Raw genomic sequence first — 18,082 nt, 5'->3', positions numbered from 1 at the left:
GATTCTTGGAACATGATAGCAGGATGGTCGAAGGTCATTCAGGCTATCCTCCTGGGCCTGGGCAGCACTACATATGTTGAAGCCAGTTGGACATTCCTAGTGTTTGCCTGTGAAGATGTAGCCAAAGATTTTCTCCGTCAGTGTCAGCGAGACCACTAGGACAAAAGCAGTAGCACATCAGAGAAACCTTTGATTGACTGATCTTAGCAGGAAGAAGATTACATATGCAAATCATATTCAATTGTCAGCTTTGAGTCAGTCTCGGCTTTTTCTTTCTTCCCTAAAAAGTCCGTGGTTGGTCCTCTCTTCCACCACTTCTGTTCTACTCTGGTGGAACTTGTAAGAATGGCATATGAGAACACAGTAGGCTCAACGTGCAGATGGAGTACTCATGGTCAGAGAGGGGAAGGTTCTTAAGATCATTCACCCATGAGTGGCACAGTCAAGACTGGATCTCAGATCTCTTGACTCTCAAACTAATGCTTATTCCACCACTGCCCCACATTTCTTGCCCCACAATTCCTTCTCCATTGCCCTTCCTGCACACTCCCCTCAACCCTACCTCTACCCTAAATCAGGCAGTGATAACCTCCACTGAAGTCCTGTCTAGCACATCTCACTTTCTTTAGACCTTCTAAATTCATCAAGGGCCCAAGAAGCTGATAATATTGGTCACTTCCAAGAGGACTGCTGGGTGCTTGAGAGTCAGAGGTGGGAAGACCTTTTATTTTCATACCTCTTGGATTTTGAAACACGTGAAGACATTACCTATTCCAAAAATAGATAAATAAGAAAACGAATCAAGAGTTCTGCCCCCGCCCCAAGCCAAATCTCAGATATAATCACATTTGTTCAGCACTTTGACATTTTTAATGCCCTATCTCTTATGGTCCGTACAAGAGCCCCATGCGACAAGCTCCATTTTCTAGATGTGGACACTGGTCTAGAGAGGAAGTTTCTTGCCTAGGCTCACACAGTGAATCAGTAATGAAATTTGGACTAAAATCCAGATCCCCTGATCCCCAGTGCCTTGCTGCTTCCATTGCCTCATCCACATAAACTCACAATTTGTACTGAATTGTCATTGGATCGGCTTGAGACCACGCATCTACATTTGCCATTAAATAGACATTTTCAAACCTTAAGCTAAAGAAGTAGCACAAAAACCAGTCCCAGCTCAGCTCTGCGGGTGGCAGCCTCTTCTGCTTAGCCCCACCCCCTAAAAGACACTCCTCTTTCCTCTGATATGCCACAGACCTCTAAGCCACTTAGTGCCCACCCTCCCAGGGTTCAGCTCTGGCAACTCAGTCTGACACAGACATTCTAATGAGGCAACTTGGCAGCTGCAAGTGCATTCGTCTGGGGTAGGGTCACTATTTCAGGGCCTGAGATGCTTCTTTTCAGCCTTTGCAGCTGGTGTCTCTGAAATGGAGAAGTTTGTCCTTCCCCCAGGGTGGACAGCCCACACATCTTGTGCCCCCAAGTCTCTGTTGCAAAGCAGGAACTGTACTCAGCAAGAAGCCCTGGAATGGTGATGGGGGGAGGAGGTAGGGGATGGAGAAGCAGATGTATGCTGCGTGCTGATCAAAGCAATGTTTCTGCTTCAAAACAGGTCCCCTCTCATCTGCTGTCATGGCAATGCAAATAAACACCTCATCCTGCTGGCTCTTCCTTTTTAGCAGCCACCACCCGAGGACTCAAGGTCCTAAGGTGGGAAAGTCTTTGGGAGGTCACCAGATCCCCTCTCTGCCTCTTGGTAAGACTGCGCCCAAACCCACTGCAAGTACTTGGGGAGGTTCTCAGAAGCAAGGGCTTGGGTTGTCTCTTCCAATGTCTCCTCAAGATGCTTCGCACAGGCCCTTAGCATGCCACTTCTAAATTGGTGCCTTTCTGTTTCCTCGACCCCCAGCCCTGACTGCCACCTAGGAGCCATGCTCATTGAACACATGAGTTCATCCTGATGAGAAACTGAAGCCACTGGGAATGGCTGAGGTCAGGCTGGAGTCAAGAGGATGGCCTAGATGAGCTCAGCAAAGCCAGGAGTTCAGGCTCCGGCAGCAAATTCATTCCTAGCCAATATCCTTTCTCTTCCTTCCCAAAGCAGAAATCCCCCGCTAGACAAGTGCATCCTCCTTAACAAAAGGATGTTCCTCCCAGAATGCCACCCACTTGTCCAGGCCCAAGTAGAACACCAGAGGCAGAAGACAGCTAGGTAGTCAGGCTCAAAGAAACTTGTTAGAGAGAAACAGGAGGGAATTTTTTCCCTCAAGGCTAAATATATCCCCTCAGTTCTAAGTAACCCTCTTGGAAGTGTTCCAAATAAAGTATGTGTTGGGACTATCACAGACACTGAACCCCAAATGCCAAGTCTCTTTCCTTCACCTTCCACTTACCTGTTCCCTTTCCCAACATATCTCCCACCCCTAATATACTTCCTGGTGGAAAGAAAGCATGTGAGAAGAAGGAAAGCATATAGTGGCTGCCACTTGCTGATAGCGCTTCGGGGAAATCCTCCCCTCACTCCCTGACCAGAGAAGACTCTCCATTTGAGAAATAAAGAAGATCTGCATGCTTATTCACTTCCAAATGGCAAGGCCTGAGTCACCCAGGAAATGCCCACTGGAGGGAGACAGAGAGAATGTCTCCAGATTTTGTATCTAGGCCATTGGCTCCACTGCCCGGGGACCTGATCACCCAGCCTATGAGGACCACTGAGAAGCTCGGTCCCATCGCATGCTGCTCGTGAGCCCCACCACACACACTTACCAGCATTCTTCCTCCCCTGCAGCAACGGGAAGCACTGCAAAGGAAACAGAAGAAATCAAGGCACTGCAGAGAGCCAAGCAATATCAGAACTGAAAGGGATCTTTGACATCAGCAAGTTCAACCTACCCATTTTACAGAAAGACACACTGAGGCCCACAGAAAAGGAAAACGAAGTACAAGTAGGGAGCAAAGTGGAGCCTAGAAGCCCAGACTCCGGACTGCCCACTCCAAAATACTTTCTTCTACTTTACCAGCTAACTCCTCTGGTTCACTTCACTCTCATGGAATGGAGAGTGCCTCCAGGTCAGGGGATTGGAGACAGTCTGCATAACTCACAGTACTATTCCAAGGCCTGACAATAAGGATTATTGAGGAATTGGTCACCATTTGCTTGGCACATACAATCTTTGGTATTGCTCAGCCAGGTTAGAAGCAAGACATGTTGACAGAAGGAGCAGTATTTAGAATTAGAAAGCTCAATTTCAGGGCCACCTTCCTGTACTTACTGGTTATGTGACACTGGACATAACCTCTTGAGCCTCAGTTTCTGCATCTGTGAAACTAGGATAGTAATAGTCTCAACCTCATAGCCTTTGTGAGAAATTAATGTACATGAAAGCATTTTTTAAAATGATAAAGCACCTTATGAAGTCATTCAATCAACAAATATTTATAGAGCACCAGTGCCCTACGGAACACTATGCTAGATGCTAAGCATGTAGCAGTGATCTAGACAAATAAAGTCCCTGTCTTCATGGAGCGGGAACAAACATTAATAGGTAAACAAACAAATAATAAGGAAATTTCAGACATTACTAAGAACTAAAATGGAGAAACTTTCAAAAACAGGATGAGGTAGAGAATGATAGGGTAGGAGGAATACAGTGGGGATTGCTTTAGAAAAGGTGATCAGAGAGGGTCTTTCAGAGGAGCTGAACTTTGAGCAGAGGCCTGAATGACAAGAAAGAGCTAGCAATGTGATGATCGGGGTGCAGAACATTCCAGACAGAAGTTGAAGAGAGAGGCAAGAGCCAGATTATTCAGGGCTTTGAAGGCCAGGGTGGGGACTTGGGCTCTGATTCTAGTTACAGCAGGTTGCCGTTGGAGGGCAGACAGCAGAATGACAAGATCTGATTTTCACCTTAGAAAGCTCACTCAGACTGCTGTGGGGCAGGGATTGTGGAGCTAGAGTGGAAGCAGGGAGATCTCTTAGGAGGCTTTTGCGATAGTTCAGGTAAGCATTTGTCGGTGGCTTGGGCTAAAAGGGTAGAGATAGAGATGTTAATTCAGCAGTTAAGAAGGAAAGAAAGAAGGGTGCCTCTTAGAGGTTGAAGGGTTTTCCTGCCTATTCTCCTGCCTTTATGCAGCCAGCCTCTCAATCAACCGAAGGAATATCAGGGAAGAATTGACCATAGTATTTGTCATCTCTCTTATCCCCTGCAAATGATTGTCACATCAGCTGTAGACACTTGACCACAATGATTTCTAGTCCTAGGAGATTAGTCTCAGCCCTCGATCACCCTAAAATGACTAAAGGTCAGACCCAGCCTTGGATATCACGAGACAACCTAATAAATGTTAAACCTACAATTGGCCACAGGAGAGAGGAGAGGTAGGAGGTGTCCTCCACTGAGTGTTCATTAGCAGGGCCCTCGAGGGATGTTAGTGTGAGGGAGATGGAAAATTCTAGAATGAGATAGGTGTGAAAAGAGGAGAGAGACTAGGAGGGACACATATGAAACTCCCCTAAAAATCTACAAAGTAGACCTATGATTAAGAAAGTCAATATAATTCTTAGTGATGGACAAAAGGGGAGTAAAAAGAAAGCATGAGAGAGTGGGAGAGAAGGAGGAAGCAGGCCCCTGTGAGGTCCTAAATGTGACAGTCATGGGAGATTAGGAGATGAACTGATGGGTAAGACAGACTGTTAACTCTGCAGTCCTGTTCTATTCATGTTAAACTCTCTCCTTTCCCACCCTACCCCCCAACCCATCGTAAGTATAACAGAATTAAAGACAGCTCAGGAGTTAATTAGGCTTTAAATTTACACAGGGATTTATAGGTTACAAATAGGTAGCCTTGCTTGACTGTTACAAACATTCTACATGGTAGGTTTCCTTATCATCATGTGACACAGGAGGAAAATGAGGCCCAGAGAAGTGAAATGACTTACTCAAAGTCACACAGCTAGTAAATGTCAGAATCAAGTTTACACTTTAGGCCCACGGGGCTCTCAATTTTATTGCATCCTATTCTTTTCTCTCTGTGGTCCAGAATAACCTGGACTGGGCCAGGACGATAAGTTTCACTCTGCTTTGAACTCCGATCCCAGTGCTGTTTGGGTAGCTGAGAGGCTTACAGGGAAAGATGAAGCATGAAATTTTGTATCAGAGTTCTGCTACAGAGTGAAGGCTCTTTTTGTTTCCTGGCTGTAGAACATATTCCTCTCACTTGGGCGTTCTGAACCCGGGAGTCCAGCAGCTACAGAGACAGCAACTCTGGAAGAAGACCAGGATCAGTGGTGACAGTCTTCCCATCCAGTGCGTCATTCATTCACTCATTCATTTACTCGCTATGAGCCTCCTCAGGGCCAGGCCCTGTGCTGAGTACTCAAGGACTCGGATAAATCAGGCATGTCCTCTGCCCTTGAGGACTTCACAGCCAAGTTGGGTGGGGCGGGTAGGCCACGTGCACAAATCGTCACAATTCCAGGGAAGTGCCACAGGAAAGGATAAAGCTTTGTGGAACTGAGCAGAGGGAGTGATTAGTTGCTGGGGGTGCAGGTGCGTTGTCATGAGGGCCTTCATGAAGGAAGCAGCATTTGGAACAGGTCTTGAAAGATGAATAGTTGTTCGTGAGGCAGACTAGGGGGCAGAGAGCATGGCAGGCAGAAGGAACAGCATAGGGAATGGCAAAGAGGTGTGGACCTGTGTGGTTTGAGGAACTGTGTGCAGTCCAGCTGGAGAGCAGAGTGCCAGATAGAGAGTGAGAAATGATTCTGGAGCAGCAGGTAGGGGCCAGATCATGAAGGACTCTGTAGATCATGTGAAGGGACTTGAACTTTACCCAAAGCCCAGTGGAGAGCCATTGAAGGGGCCTAAACAAGGGGGTAACATAGTCAGATTTAGATTTCAGAATGTTTATCTGTTGAGTGAAGAATAGATCAGGAATGGGCGTGGGGGAAGGAGGCTAGGCAAAACTAGAGACAGGGAGGCCAGAGCAGATCAGGGCAGTGGCCTTTGGGATAGAAAGGTGGGGACCAATATATAGCCTATTTACATGGTAGAACCAAAGTAAATGATAGGATGTGAGAGGATGAGAGAGGAGTTGAGGATGAATCCAAGGTTTCTGGCTTGGGCAACTGGGTGGGTGATGAGTCTATTAACTGAGGTCAGGAACAGAGGAAAAGGCATGGCTGAGAGCAGGTGGAAGGGGAATCTTCCTTTTGTAACGAACCTCATTTTGGACCCATTGGATTTGAGGCGTCTGTGGAGCATCTGCTCAGAGCTGTCCAGTAGGCACTATGACAGACCTGCAGATGCAAAGCTGCACAGCAGCAGATATGATCCGTGCCCTTGAGGAGCTTGCAGTCTAGTTGGTGATAAAGTGACCAGACAGAAAAAGATCAGGAGTTTTTAAGAGAAAAAGAGAATCATGTTGAAAGAGTGAAAAAGAGAGAGCCAGAGCCAAAAGGAGGATAGGAGAAGAAAGCTGGTTGCTGGGTGAGAAATCGGGAGGTCTGAGAGGGGTGGTTTGGAGACAAGCTGCAAAGGCTACTGACAGGCTTTGTCCAGATGCAAGGAGTCCTCAGCCATGAGTGGCCAGGACAGAGCTCACTCTGCACAGCATCCTCTCTGCTGGGCCTACAGGATCTATGACCAGTCCTTGTCCTGCTATCTGAGGGCAGGCCTGGAGAGACTTTTTGTCCTTTCCTTGCCTGGTTTCTCTGCTCCCCTCTCAGCCCCTAGCCAGCCCTGTGCCACAGGCCCAAGCCTGGGGCCAGTCATGAAAACACGTTCTTCACATTCCAGCCTCCCCCAGCCCTCTCAGCTAGGCCACACAGAGCCCTATTCACAGCCTGACCCTCCCTCCCTCTGGAGGGGGCTCTCACCGCCCCCGGCGCCAGCCTGTGTTTTCCCAGCAGAGACTATGGCTACCATGGGAAGCAGGCTCCCCTGAACCCTCAGGAGCTGACTCCTCTGTCTTTTGGGGTCTCTCCACTGGGAGGAGGTGCATAGGTGTGGCCACTTGTACGTACATGTGTGTACCTGTGTGTTCTAAGCACTCAGCCAATTTCTTCTGGGCTAGGCCTAGAATAGGGGCTGTGTTGGGCTGGATGCGGGTGGATAAGACATCGGCTCAGTCCTTAGAGATCACAGTCCAGCATGGAGACAGCTGGGCACACAGACAGCAGTGTGCAGGCTGGGGCTAGAATAAGCTTGCTACCACGTCCTAAATTGGAGCATTGGTGTCAGGGTGCCACTTTTAAACCCCAATCAAGTGGCCTGGGAACATGTGCTCGTGTGCAGAGTGTGACACCTGCTGGGAGTGGGGTGCTGCAGGCCTGAGGGACACCAATCTCTTCCTCAGAAAGAGCAGAGGAGACCTGGTTTAGAGTAGGACTGATCAACACAAGCATTCAGGGCCTGACCATGTGCCTTTGACCCTTTACTGGGCCTCAGATTTGTTGCCTATAATGATAGGTGGCCCCTGACAATTCTTATCCTTCCATCACGAGGTAGAGGGTGAGGGACGATCCCAGCCGAGAAAGGGCAGTGGAAGAAATGGCTTCTAGAAGGTCTTTGTAGAACTCAGAGTCCGGGACAGCTTTTTGAGGAATCCCCAGAGGGTCTATCTGCCCATTGTCCCCACTCTGAGGGTACAAGCTGTCCCATAATAGCTTGAAGGGTGGGACCTCTCAGAAGGGCTGACTCTCCTTTCCTACCCAGCAGGAAACCTTGGTCTCATACACATTCACCCACCCCCAAAAAGAGTACCCGATCTGTAGTCTAGGAACGTTGATCTGCATATCAGTTTATAACTCATCCCGTGACAGAAATTCCTGCTCCCTTGGACTCTTTTCACCTTAATTCTTTCCTGCCAGTCTTGGCAGGACCTCCCTTCCTCACTCCTTGCCTGGCCCGCAGGGCCACTCCAGGCCTTGCTCCTTGACTTCGGACCCTTTTCCCCGAGCCTTCTCCAGCCTCGGGCTCCACTGTCCTGCCTGCCTCTACAGCAGGCGGGAGCTGGGCCAGGGAGGAGAGTGAGAGAGCAGCTGCAACCCCCAGGGGTTCTCTGGATAATCTCAGGAATGCCATATCCCAAAGACTTGACTTTCCCACCAGCCAACAGGGACCTTCCTTCCTGCCCAGAGCTTGGGAGTCCTTCTGGGAGAGAGGCCTTAGACGGAGTGAGTGCAAGAAGGGACCGGAGGGGAGAGACACAGTGGTTCCAGGGTGGAATGGAGCCTTTTTTCCAGACTCTGGACTAGTTCAACTAGCAGTGGGAGTAGAGATGGGGATAGGAGGAGTGGGAGGAATCACTTAAACAGCCCACTTCCCGAACTTTGGGTTGTGACATCAGTGTTTCCCACCATCTTTTTACTTCCGCAGGATGTACCCAATTCTAGGCTCTCCTTAGGCTGGTAAAATGTCTCCTTATTTTATAGATGAGGAAACTGAGAGCATAAGCCATGGGGCCAGGGTCACCTAGAGCAACCTATCAACTATCCTCAAATTTAACTCAGATTTACCGAGTGCCTACTGTGTGGCAGGCCCTTTCATATATGTCGTCATTGCAATCAATTATGACGTAGGGAGTATTCTTCCCAGGTTGTAGTTGAGGAAACTGAGGCTCAGAAAGAGGAAGAAGAGGCAGACCCTGGTCTAGCAGATTGGTGTTCTGTTTCCAGCAGCTACTATGTTATATCATATATATGTTATATACCACATTCCTCTCTTGAGCTCCCAGAGTGACCCAGCCCAGGGTAGAGGAAAGGCCAGAGAAAGTCAGCCCACGTCCATTTCTAGGGCCTTAAGCCCCATTCCCCAACTGCAGGACTTCCCTTCCTCTGCCCCTTGGCAGCCACAGACTTGGAACTGCCAGTCAAACTGGACTCCAAGGTCCCTGGGTGGCAGCAGCAGCAGGAGCTCAGGGGTGGGCCAGAGGGATGGGGTCAAGGCACCGCTCTTGCCCCTACCCCCACCGTGAAACCTCTGACCCCACATCCCAGCACAAGCCGCCTAGGCTGGTGCTCCCTGTTGTTGTTACTAATGACTTGGAAATGCAGTCCAGGTCCTGGCTCCCAGAACTTCCCAAGCCTCCAGCTGTTCTCAGGCCATAGGGGCCACCAGGAAGCCCGGCCTCCAGTGCAGGCTCATTTCCCTGAGCCTGGGCTCCCTTCCCCCTCCCCAGGGACCATGAGTGGAAATCACTGACATTTGGGGAGCAGGGTTTTTTTCACATGGCCTGGAAGTTTAGAGAAGTATACATATATGAAATATAACGAAAGTGCCAGAACTGGAAGGACTCTTAGAGATAAAGCAATCTAAACTCTTCACTATATAGGTGGAGAAACTGAGGCGCAGATCACATAAACACAGTGGATAGAACATGGACTTTAGACCTAGATTACCTGGGTTTAAAATCCCAAGTTTATCACTTCATAGCTGTGTGACCCCAGATAAGTTTCCTCACCTTTCCGTATTTCAATAAAATGAGGATCATGAGAATAATAGCACTTGCCTTGCGGAGTTACTGTGATGGTGAAATGAGTTAATATATGTGAAGGGCTTGGAACAGTGTCCACCACATAGTATGTGCTCTATAATTGTGAACTAATATTCGTTCTAACTTTCTTTAGTGCTTTGGGGAAAAATAGTAAATGGGGCATTGCCAATCTGCAGGCTTTCCTACTTAATTTCTGCCTCCACCAGCCATATGGTCAGGTACTTCCTCCACCCCCAGCAGCCCCGACTCATACTCCTTTTGGCACCAAAGAAGCTGAAAGCAACGTAAGAATTTGTGTGTCCAAGACACAAGTGAGATTCGAAGCCTTTCTTTCTACTCCCTGTCTCCCCTCTCCAGTGTCTGTCCCTGTCTCTCCCACTCTCTAGAACAAATATTGCCCAATCTCAGATGACTCTTGAGCAAACTACACCAATTATGCTCAGATGGAGAAAGTGGAGGAGAGAGACAAGTGTTGGGAGTTCAGATCAGACAAATTGCGAAGGTCCCCATCCGCTTCCCCAAGCTGGGCCCGCTTTCAAGATTGTTCTGGCTGTGCTGGTGCAGGAAGTACTCTACACTCCAGTTTAGCCACCCCTTTGCCTTGAAGACTAGGCAGGAGTACCATTCACTGGTGCTAGATGGACTAAAATTGGTAACTGAACAGTTTTGTCCCGACATTTTCTGAACCGAATCAGTCATACCCACCAACAGGACACTTGAGGGTTGTGAGTGTGAAAAATTCTCCTTTTATATCTGCTAGATGGTAAGCTCTATGAGAGTAGGCACCCATAGCTATTTTGCTAACCACTATCTCCTCAGGGCCTAACACAGTGCCTGGCACATAGTAGGCCCTGAATAAATATTGCTTGGTTGAATGAGTGAAGGAATGAATTCCCCAAGGCTATTCCCAGCCTAAGGAAACTCCCGTTTCATTTAAGAGAACAACGAATAAACATCCTAACAGGCTTTGCCATCATTATTTCATGTGATCCTCTCCACAGCCTTATGAGATAGGAACTACAGTTTTTCCCAGTGTACCAATAATAAAAATGGTTAGTGCTCACTAACAATGTGCCAGGTACTTTTCTAAGTGCTTTAGACATATTAACCCATTTAAGCCTCATAACAGTCTTGTGAGGTGGGTACTATGTTTAGCTTCATTTTACAGAGCAGGAAACTAAAGCTCAGAGGGGTGAAGTAACTTTCTCAAGGTCATACAGCTAGGAAGTTGCAGCTCAGATAGGTGGAAGGCCTGACTTTGTGTCTTCTTACTCTAGATCTGGTCTGTTCACTGCCTCAAGAGCACCAAGGACAAACTCTCGCCCACAGATGTGTGTCTCTTATTTTGACCCCTTGTCCCATCACGATTCACACCAAGCTCCTACAGCCGGGGCAAGTCCCCTGGCTCTGTGCCTCCTCCCTCTCCTGTCTCCAACCTTACTCTTCCTTGAAGAAGCTTCCCCTCTCTTTTCCTCCATAGATCATCCTTTCAGATTCCGAGCCAATTGCCCATCTCCCACATGCCAGGCTTGTATATACATCATTTTCTTGGCAACTCCATTAAGTCTTATCGACCGAACAGAGGTGGTTTGCCCAAGACCACTCAGCCGAGATGTGGCAGAGGCGGGCATAACATCCAGGTCTGTTGGACTCCATGTCCAGTGCTCTTTCTGCCACACCAAACTTCCTTCTGTTCTGAACTGGGAAACACCTCCCAGAAAGCTTCTTAGATCATCCAGAAACCAACCCACAACTCTCTTTAAGCCCATCTGTGCCAAAAACCTTGCCACAACCTATTCTTTCACCTCCGACCATAAACCTCTGCTTCACAGCTATGTGGCATATGTCAGCAGCGAGGCAATTTACAATTAACCACACAGGAACAATCCACAGTGTGAATTTTTCACCCATATTGGGAACCAGTACCCACCACTCAACTGACACATTGTTTGACTGGGCTGTGGAACTGCAGAGAGGGGTCTGGGGATGAAGCCTCCTTCTGCGGGATATAGGGCCCTGCCCTGCCCTTGCTAAGTGGTTTTTCCATGACCTGAGAATCTATGCCATAATTCCTTACTTTGGACCCAGTAATTGAGAAGTGGCTGTATGTACAAGTTTCAGATGTACACATGTACACTATCACTTACACACAAACACACACTCAGGCTGATTAAGGGACCTACAGCAGTGTCCTGAGATGAAACAGGCTATCTGAGGAAGCGGTGAGCTCCACATCATGGGAGGTGTGCAACAGTGTCTAGCCATCCTCTTGGTGAAGTGTGATAGAGAGGATTCCTACATGGAATGTGGGAATGGCATCCAGAAGTATTTGAGAGTTTCTATACATTTATATGCTCTCCTGAATTCTCTATACTCCCTCCTGCCCTTCCCACAACAAATACTCACTGCACGTGGCAAATTGGTCTTGCTTGGGATGACAAGGGCAAAGGTCTGGAAAAGTAGAGATGTCCTGGAGGCTGGGAATGGAACTGCTGAATCACCTAGTCATTGTCACACTTTCACCCCATATCCTGCCAGGCTGATTCCAGGGAAGACTGGAAAGCTGCAAGCTGGCCTGGGGGCAGAGAGGGCCCAGAACAACCACATGTGAGGACGTGTGCTCACATGAGCATATGTATGTATGTGAACATGAGCCTATAGAAGGGGTGTGAAAGCACACACCCATATGAACAGGTGCTCAGGCAGCCAGGGATAAGAACAGTCACATGGAAGTCCCATGCACACTACGAGAGTGGACTCACAGGAAAAGGTGCTTGAGAATGTGTCCTTGGGTGAACTCAGGAGCACCTTCATGCACATATGACCAAGTATGTGAGTACAGTGACTGGGGAAAAGAGTGGTGTCCCTTGTTGGACCGTGATTGGGTGGCTAACCTCTACGAGGCTTCCCAGTTTACAAGAGACTTTTCTGTCCATGATTTGTTTTGCCTCACATAGAAGCCCTGTGGGTAGGCGAGACAGGGTTACCACCACGTGCATTTATGTGTGTGGCATGGATACAGATGTTCCACCTGATATTGCTCTTCGATTCTACCAAAGAAAGCTGTGTTTGGATTTTGCCACAGAACAAGTAGGGCGATTATGGCCTATTACATAGACCATGTGTGGATCCTGCTGTGTCCAGAGCCCCTGTGTGACCTTGGGCACATCTTGTCCCCTCTTTGGCCTCAGTTTCTTCATCTGTAGTTTGGAAGGAGGAAGAGGGAGGGAGGAACAGCTGACTTCTTTTTTGCTTTTTTTGAGGAAGGCTAGCCCTGAGCTAACATCTGCCAATCCTCCTCCTTTTTTTTTTTTTTTTTTTTTTGCTGAGGAAGACTGGCCCTGAGCTAACATCCCTACCCATCTTCCTCTATTTTATGTATAGGACGCCTACCACAGCATGGCTTGCCAAGCGGTGCCATGTCTGCACCCGAGATCCAAACCGGCAAACTTCGGGCCGCAGAAGCGGAACATGCACACTTAACCGCTGCACCACCGGCGGCCCTGAACAGCTGACTTCTATAGGTCTTTCCGTCTCTGATATTGTGTGACTACCTACCTATGTTATAAGAGGACAGAATTGAGGGACAGTAAAAAGCATTGATCCTCTCAAAGTCACCTAGAGGTCATGGCTGATATGGATTGGATCCCCAGTCAGATTCCCCAGCTCCCAGGTCAGTGCCCTCAAGGAACTGATATGCCCACGTGATGCAAAGAGAGTAACAAGAGAGAGGATCCATGTTCTGAGCACTCTTCATGTGCATAAAACCATGCTAGGTGTTGGAAGGGGGCAAAAAGACACATCAAAGAAACAGTCCTGTGTGTACGCGTGTGTGAGTGTGAGGCTGTGCGGGGACTCATATGCATGCTTGGTTGTGCTGAGAGGCCATGGATACCTTCCCATCCCCAACTGGCCTCCAGGGAAGACACATCAAACACATATGAAACTGTTTATACTGGGTTCATGTCACATTCAAACGTCTTGTCCCTTGGCTACCACTAACCCCAGTGCAGCTTAAAGCAGTCCTGGGCCCTGGCCTGGCCTCTTGCCACCTTCCCAGTGTCCCTGGCTTCTGAGGTGTCACCCTTCAGCTCCCAAATGGATTGCTTCTGGTAACAGATTCAGACAGGGCCAAAGTAGAGGGCAGAGGGGGAGTTGTGGAAAAGGAGCAGATGGGACCTGAGACCTCAACTCTGGAGTTTTCAAATATGGAATAACTCTTGTTCTTTGCTTTGCTGCCCTGGAGGTACAGTTCAGAAATCGACTTCCAAAAGTCATGCGTGTTGACCACCTACTCCATGCCAGGCGCTTTAAAGACATCACCTCCCGGAATCCTCATGACATCTCTGAGAGGCAGGCACTGATTAATGTCATTTTGCAGACAAGGAAACTGAGGCTCAGAGAGGACTTGCTCAAAGGCACACAACCAGTATGTGTGCGTGTCTGTGTTGTTGGGGGGGGGGCGGAGCTGGAATTCAAACTTAAGCTTCTCAGCTTCCTCCCTTCCTCATGCTTCTTCAGCTGATGGAGAGCTCCATATGGTGTGGGATGATAGGGGGCTCGGTATGCTCATCAGGACCGCAAGAGAGTTGAACAAGATGATCCACAAGGGCTCTTTCAGTTATGGCAGGCTCTGACACAGCCAATGCCCCTCCCCACAGTCAGCTCTCGCTCTCGCACAGCCATGTAATTGCTCGCAAGGGGGCCTGGCTCAGAGAGGGAAGGTGGCTCAGAGCAGCCCATGCACTTGACTGACCTTACAAGCCCAGATGGCCTGCCTATCTGACTGAGGCCTCAATGCAGGAGCATTCAAAAAGGAAACACAAAACCCAAGTATGTGTATGGATTTGGCAGGCTGCCTCAGCCCTGAGATCTAACCATGTGTTGATTCGTGTCTGCCACAGCCCTTTGTGTGCACATGCATGGACATGTGACTTTGCATTGTGTGCGTGCTTCTGTATGTCTACCTAATTTTGCATATGTGCCTGGGTCTGTGTGCGCCTACCTCTGTATGTGCTTGCAGGCACATGTGTGAGTCTACATGCTTGTGGATATGCACTGCCTGTGCGTGCATGTGAATTTGGATGCGTTTGTCTCCTTCTATGTATGTGTACGTGTGCATGCTTGAATGATGTGTCTATGCATATGTGTGTGCAGCTAAGAGTAATATATCCTGTGTTTGCAGACACCCACATGAGTGAATGTGTGCATGTGGGCCAGTGTCTGTGACCTACGATAGAGGTCCCTGACCTTTCTTGTGACTCCTCTATCCCAACAATTTCTAAGAGGCTGACGTGGGTTGGGAGTGTTTTCTGGGAGTCTGAGAGATTGGGGTAATGAGTGTAAAGGGATTTAAATTCATGCCAAGTACCCAGAATGGTTAACTAGTGTAGTGGACAGCAGTGCCAAGTGGGTGTCAAACCTCACAGGCACTTTCACTTCCCCTTTGCCCTGTCCTCATTATTAGATGTGTCTCTCATCATCTCCTCCCCACCCATCCTTACTACCATCACAGCCACCTTCCTGACCTCCACGTCACGGCTTGGGCCCTTCCACACCATCCCCACTTGAGGCTGCTAGAATGCTTTTCTTAAAACCATCCATTTAATTATATCCCTACTTTACTGAAATCACCCCCATCCCCTAAAACAACAGTCCCAAGACATTGGAATTTCATGGATGAGGAAGACAATTTTTAAATAAATAAATGGGGGAACAGTCAGAGAGTTGCAAATTTTTTATTTTTCTGAGGACAGACTTTTTAAGAATCTCTCACTCCTATCTCATAAAAGAAAGATCATTTGAACACCACTTCCATAAGAAGAACATAATAGTCTCCAAATGAAGAATAGTCCTTTGAGTTGAATTCATTTAGCTTTCTGAAAACTGAGTACTACATCATCCCCACTTCTCTCTCATTTCACCACAGATTGGTGAAAATCTCATTTGGGCCCCCTGTTAGGTGAGGACCACGAACCCACAGATCAATTCCAAACCCTATGGGAGGCAGCTCCCAGTTCCCCATCTCTAACTCCTCTCTCCTTGAACCCTGCACTTGAGACACGTCACAAAACCAGCCCCTCCCCCAACCCACCATCACTTGACTGCCTCCAGACTCGCTCATGAAGTTCCCTCTGCCAGGCATGCCTGGAATGCCCTTCCCCCCTTTTCGGACTGACAAACTCGTCTCTTCCTTCCAGCCTCAGGCTCAGCCCAAATGTGACCTCCTGAGAAACCTTTCTAAGTCTCTCCCAGTGGAAGTAATCTTTCCCTTCAAGGGTCCCAGCCTTACTTTCATCCTATCTTACAGGCAAACTAGTTGTTTAAAGGTCTTCCTACTGGGTTGAACTGTGGGATGCCACATAGCATCAAGAAGAGTATAACGACTTAGGAGTTCAGATCCCAGCTCTGCCAGTCATATCTGAGTGACCTTGTAAATATTTCTTAATTGTTCACACTGTTCTTTCCCCACCTACAAAAGCAGGAAAAAAGTGGGTTGTGGTGAATATTACCACAACAGTCAATGAATTGAAAGTGCCTATGTCTGGTACGTAACAGATGCTAAATAAATTCCAATTCCTTGGTTCTTGAGAACAGAAATCATGCCCTACACATCCTTGTGTGTCCTGCTGTGCTCGTGTACCCCCCATGTCCAGGAGACAGCAGGCACTCAACAAATATTTATTGACTGACTGAATATCTAATATTGTGTCTGGCATATAGTAGGTGCTTGATAAAGATTTGTCACTTTTCTTATGTCCTCTTTGAGGACAGAAGCCACATCCCTTTTTGTCTTTGTGTAACTCCTATAGTGCCTAGCACAGAGTAGGTGCTGAATATATGTTAATGGAAATTAGTAATAATCCCAGTAGTTACCGTTATTTGTATGGACGCTACATGCCAGGCATCACATTAGGAACTTCACACACATTATCTCATATCTGCTTACATTTAATATGTAAACAATAACACCAACCTCATCATCCTATAAAGTTGGAGTCGCTATTGTCTTCATTTGAAAGCTAAGGAAACCGAGGCTTAAGAATCTTGCCTTTGTGGAGAGGCTGGAAAGCAACAGAAGCAAGTTTTATGGAACAGAGTTTTATGGAAAGCAGGAGAAGCTCACAGAGCTGGTTAAGTGACAAAAACAAGACTTGAACCCAAGCCTTTCCAGCTCCAAGATAGTCTCAGAAGCCCATATGCCTTGCAGCCAGCACGGAGGGTCCCCAGCTGCCTCCTTCTCCCCTGAGCAGTGAGGTAGGCTGGGTCTGGGCAGCCACTTACCTTCACTTTCCTGAAGCAAGCCCAGAAAACGTCCAGCAGAGGCATGGTGGGGTGCAGGGAGCTTACAGGGCCTAGCAGAACGCTGCTGGGCACAAGCCTCTCCCTCTCTGGGGATTGAGCTAGAGGGGACCCAGGGCTCGGCGAGAGCCAGCCCTGGCCCTGTGCTCCATCAGCCAGCACTGAGAAGGGAGAGGCAGAGCAGCGCTGGCCTGAGCTCAGCTCGCCTCCACACCCAGAGAGCCGAGGGAGGGAAGAAGAGAGGGAGGGAGGGAGGGAGGGAGGAACGGAGAGAGGCTAGCTAAGGAGGAGGGATCAGGAGGCGGGTCACTGATTCAAACTCGGCATCGTTAGCCAGTTGGCTGGGACTGGACAGCAATGCCAGTTGAAATTCCCTGAACGTTACAGTTTCTAAGCTCGGAGTGTCCAGTCTGCCTGCTGTCTCACCCTGCAGTCCCACCACCTGCACTCTGGCATGCCTGCCTGCTTGCCTCCTGCTGAATGACACACCAGCTCTCCCTGGGGGCCTCTGAGTACAATCACGACCACACAAGGTCTGTGGAAAGAATGCTAAGGAAAAGGGCCCAGAGAGGAGAGCCCTCTACCCAAGCAGGACCCAGGCAGGTATGAAGGCAGTTGGTGGAAGGGGACAAGCTGTGGCCTTAGGAAACCTTCTCAGATGGGAGGCTCTGGGCCCTGAGTCACAGGATGATTCTCCAATGCTGCTTTAAAGTCAGAATTGTGACTCACTCTGGCACCTTGGGGAGGCCCCCTCCTTTCTAGGCCTCAGTTTTCCTGGCTGTATAATGAAAGGCAGGGTCACAGGTCTCTAAGGCTCAAGTCTAATGTATGACTCCTGTTTGGGATTAGGTAAAGGGCAAGTCTGGAAGGAACTCCATTCTGGACAACAGTTACAGCTCCTCTCAGAACTCCTGTACTGCCCTGGGAATTCATTGGAGATCACACAATGCCCCAGAGAGAACCTGAGCCCTCAAAGGCCATTTCATCCATCCTCCTGCCTCAGGGCATCACAGCTGTTTAGCAGCTCAGATAGCTGGGTTTATGTCCTTTTCTGAACATCTTCTGAGGAGATGATGGCGTCCCTCCTTTATCCACTCCCATGCTCAGAACTCTCCAGATCCGGAAGTTTAGCCTGGAATCTGAACTTGAGCCCTCTGGATGCACTGAAGTCAGTTCTTTTGGTGGAAATAGAGTTAGGACTAGGCAGTTCTGGAGGATTTCTGGGCAGGAGGCCATTAAGAAGCAGTGATTCCTTCCTCCCACAGGCCTCAGCAGGCAGGGTGCC

The 18,082-nt window shown here is 48.5% G+C and overlaps 1 protein-coding gene across 3 annotated transcripts in view; it reads right to left on the bottom strand.

Moving 5' to 3' along the window:
• The window catches only part of STARD8 (StAR related lipid transfer domain containing 8), a 72,912-nt gene extending 55,896 nt beyond the window's left edge, over positions 1-17,016 (bottom strand). Inside the window, exons 1-2 of one of the 3 annotated variants that reach the window (XM_070605415.1) lie at positions 16,780-17,016; positions 2,767-2,800 (exon numbers count right to left, since the gene is read on the bottom strand). In XM_070605415.1, coding sequence (XP_070461516.1) covers positions 2,767-2,800; positions 16,780-16,824 — 79 coding nt within the window. In that variant the 5' untranslated portion in view covers positions 16,825-17,016. The remainder of the gene's footprint in view (positions 1-2,766; positions 2,801-16,779) is intronic. The other 2 variants (XM_070605405.1, XM_070605408.1) reach the window with 2 other exon arrangements.
• Positions 17,017-18,082: the final 1,066 nt, after the last annotated feature.

The sequence above is a fragment of the Equus przewalskii genome, chromosome X, assembly GCF_037783145.1.
Source record: "Equus przewalskii isolate Varuska chromosome X, EquPr2, whole genome shotgun sequence".
NCBI lineage: Eukaryota > Metazoa > Chordata > Mammalia > Perissodactyla > Equidae > Equus > Equus przewalskii.
Note: the sequence above shows the minus strand (reverse complement) of the source record. Positions and strands in the feature narration are given on the sequence as shown.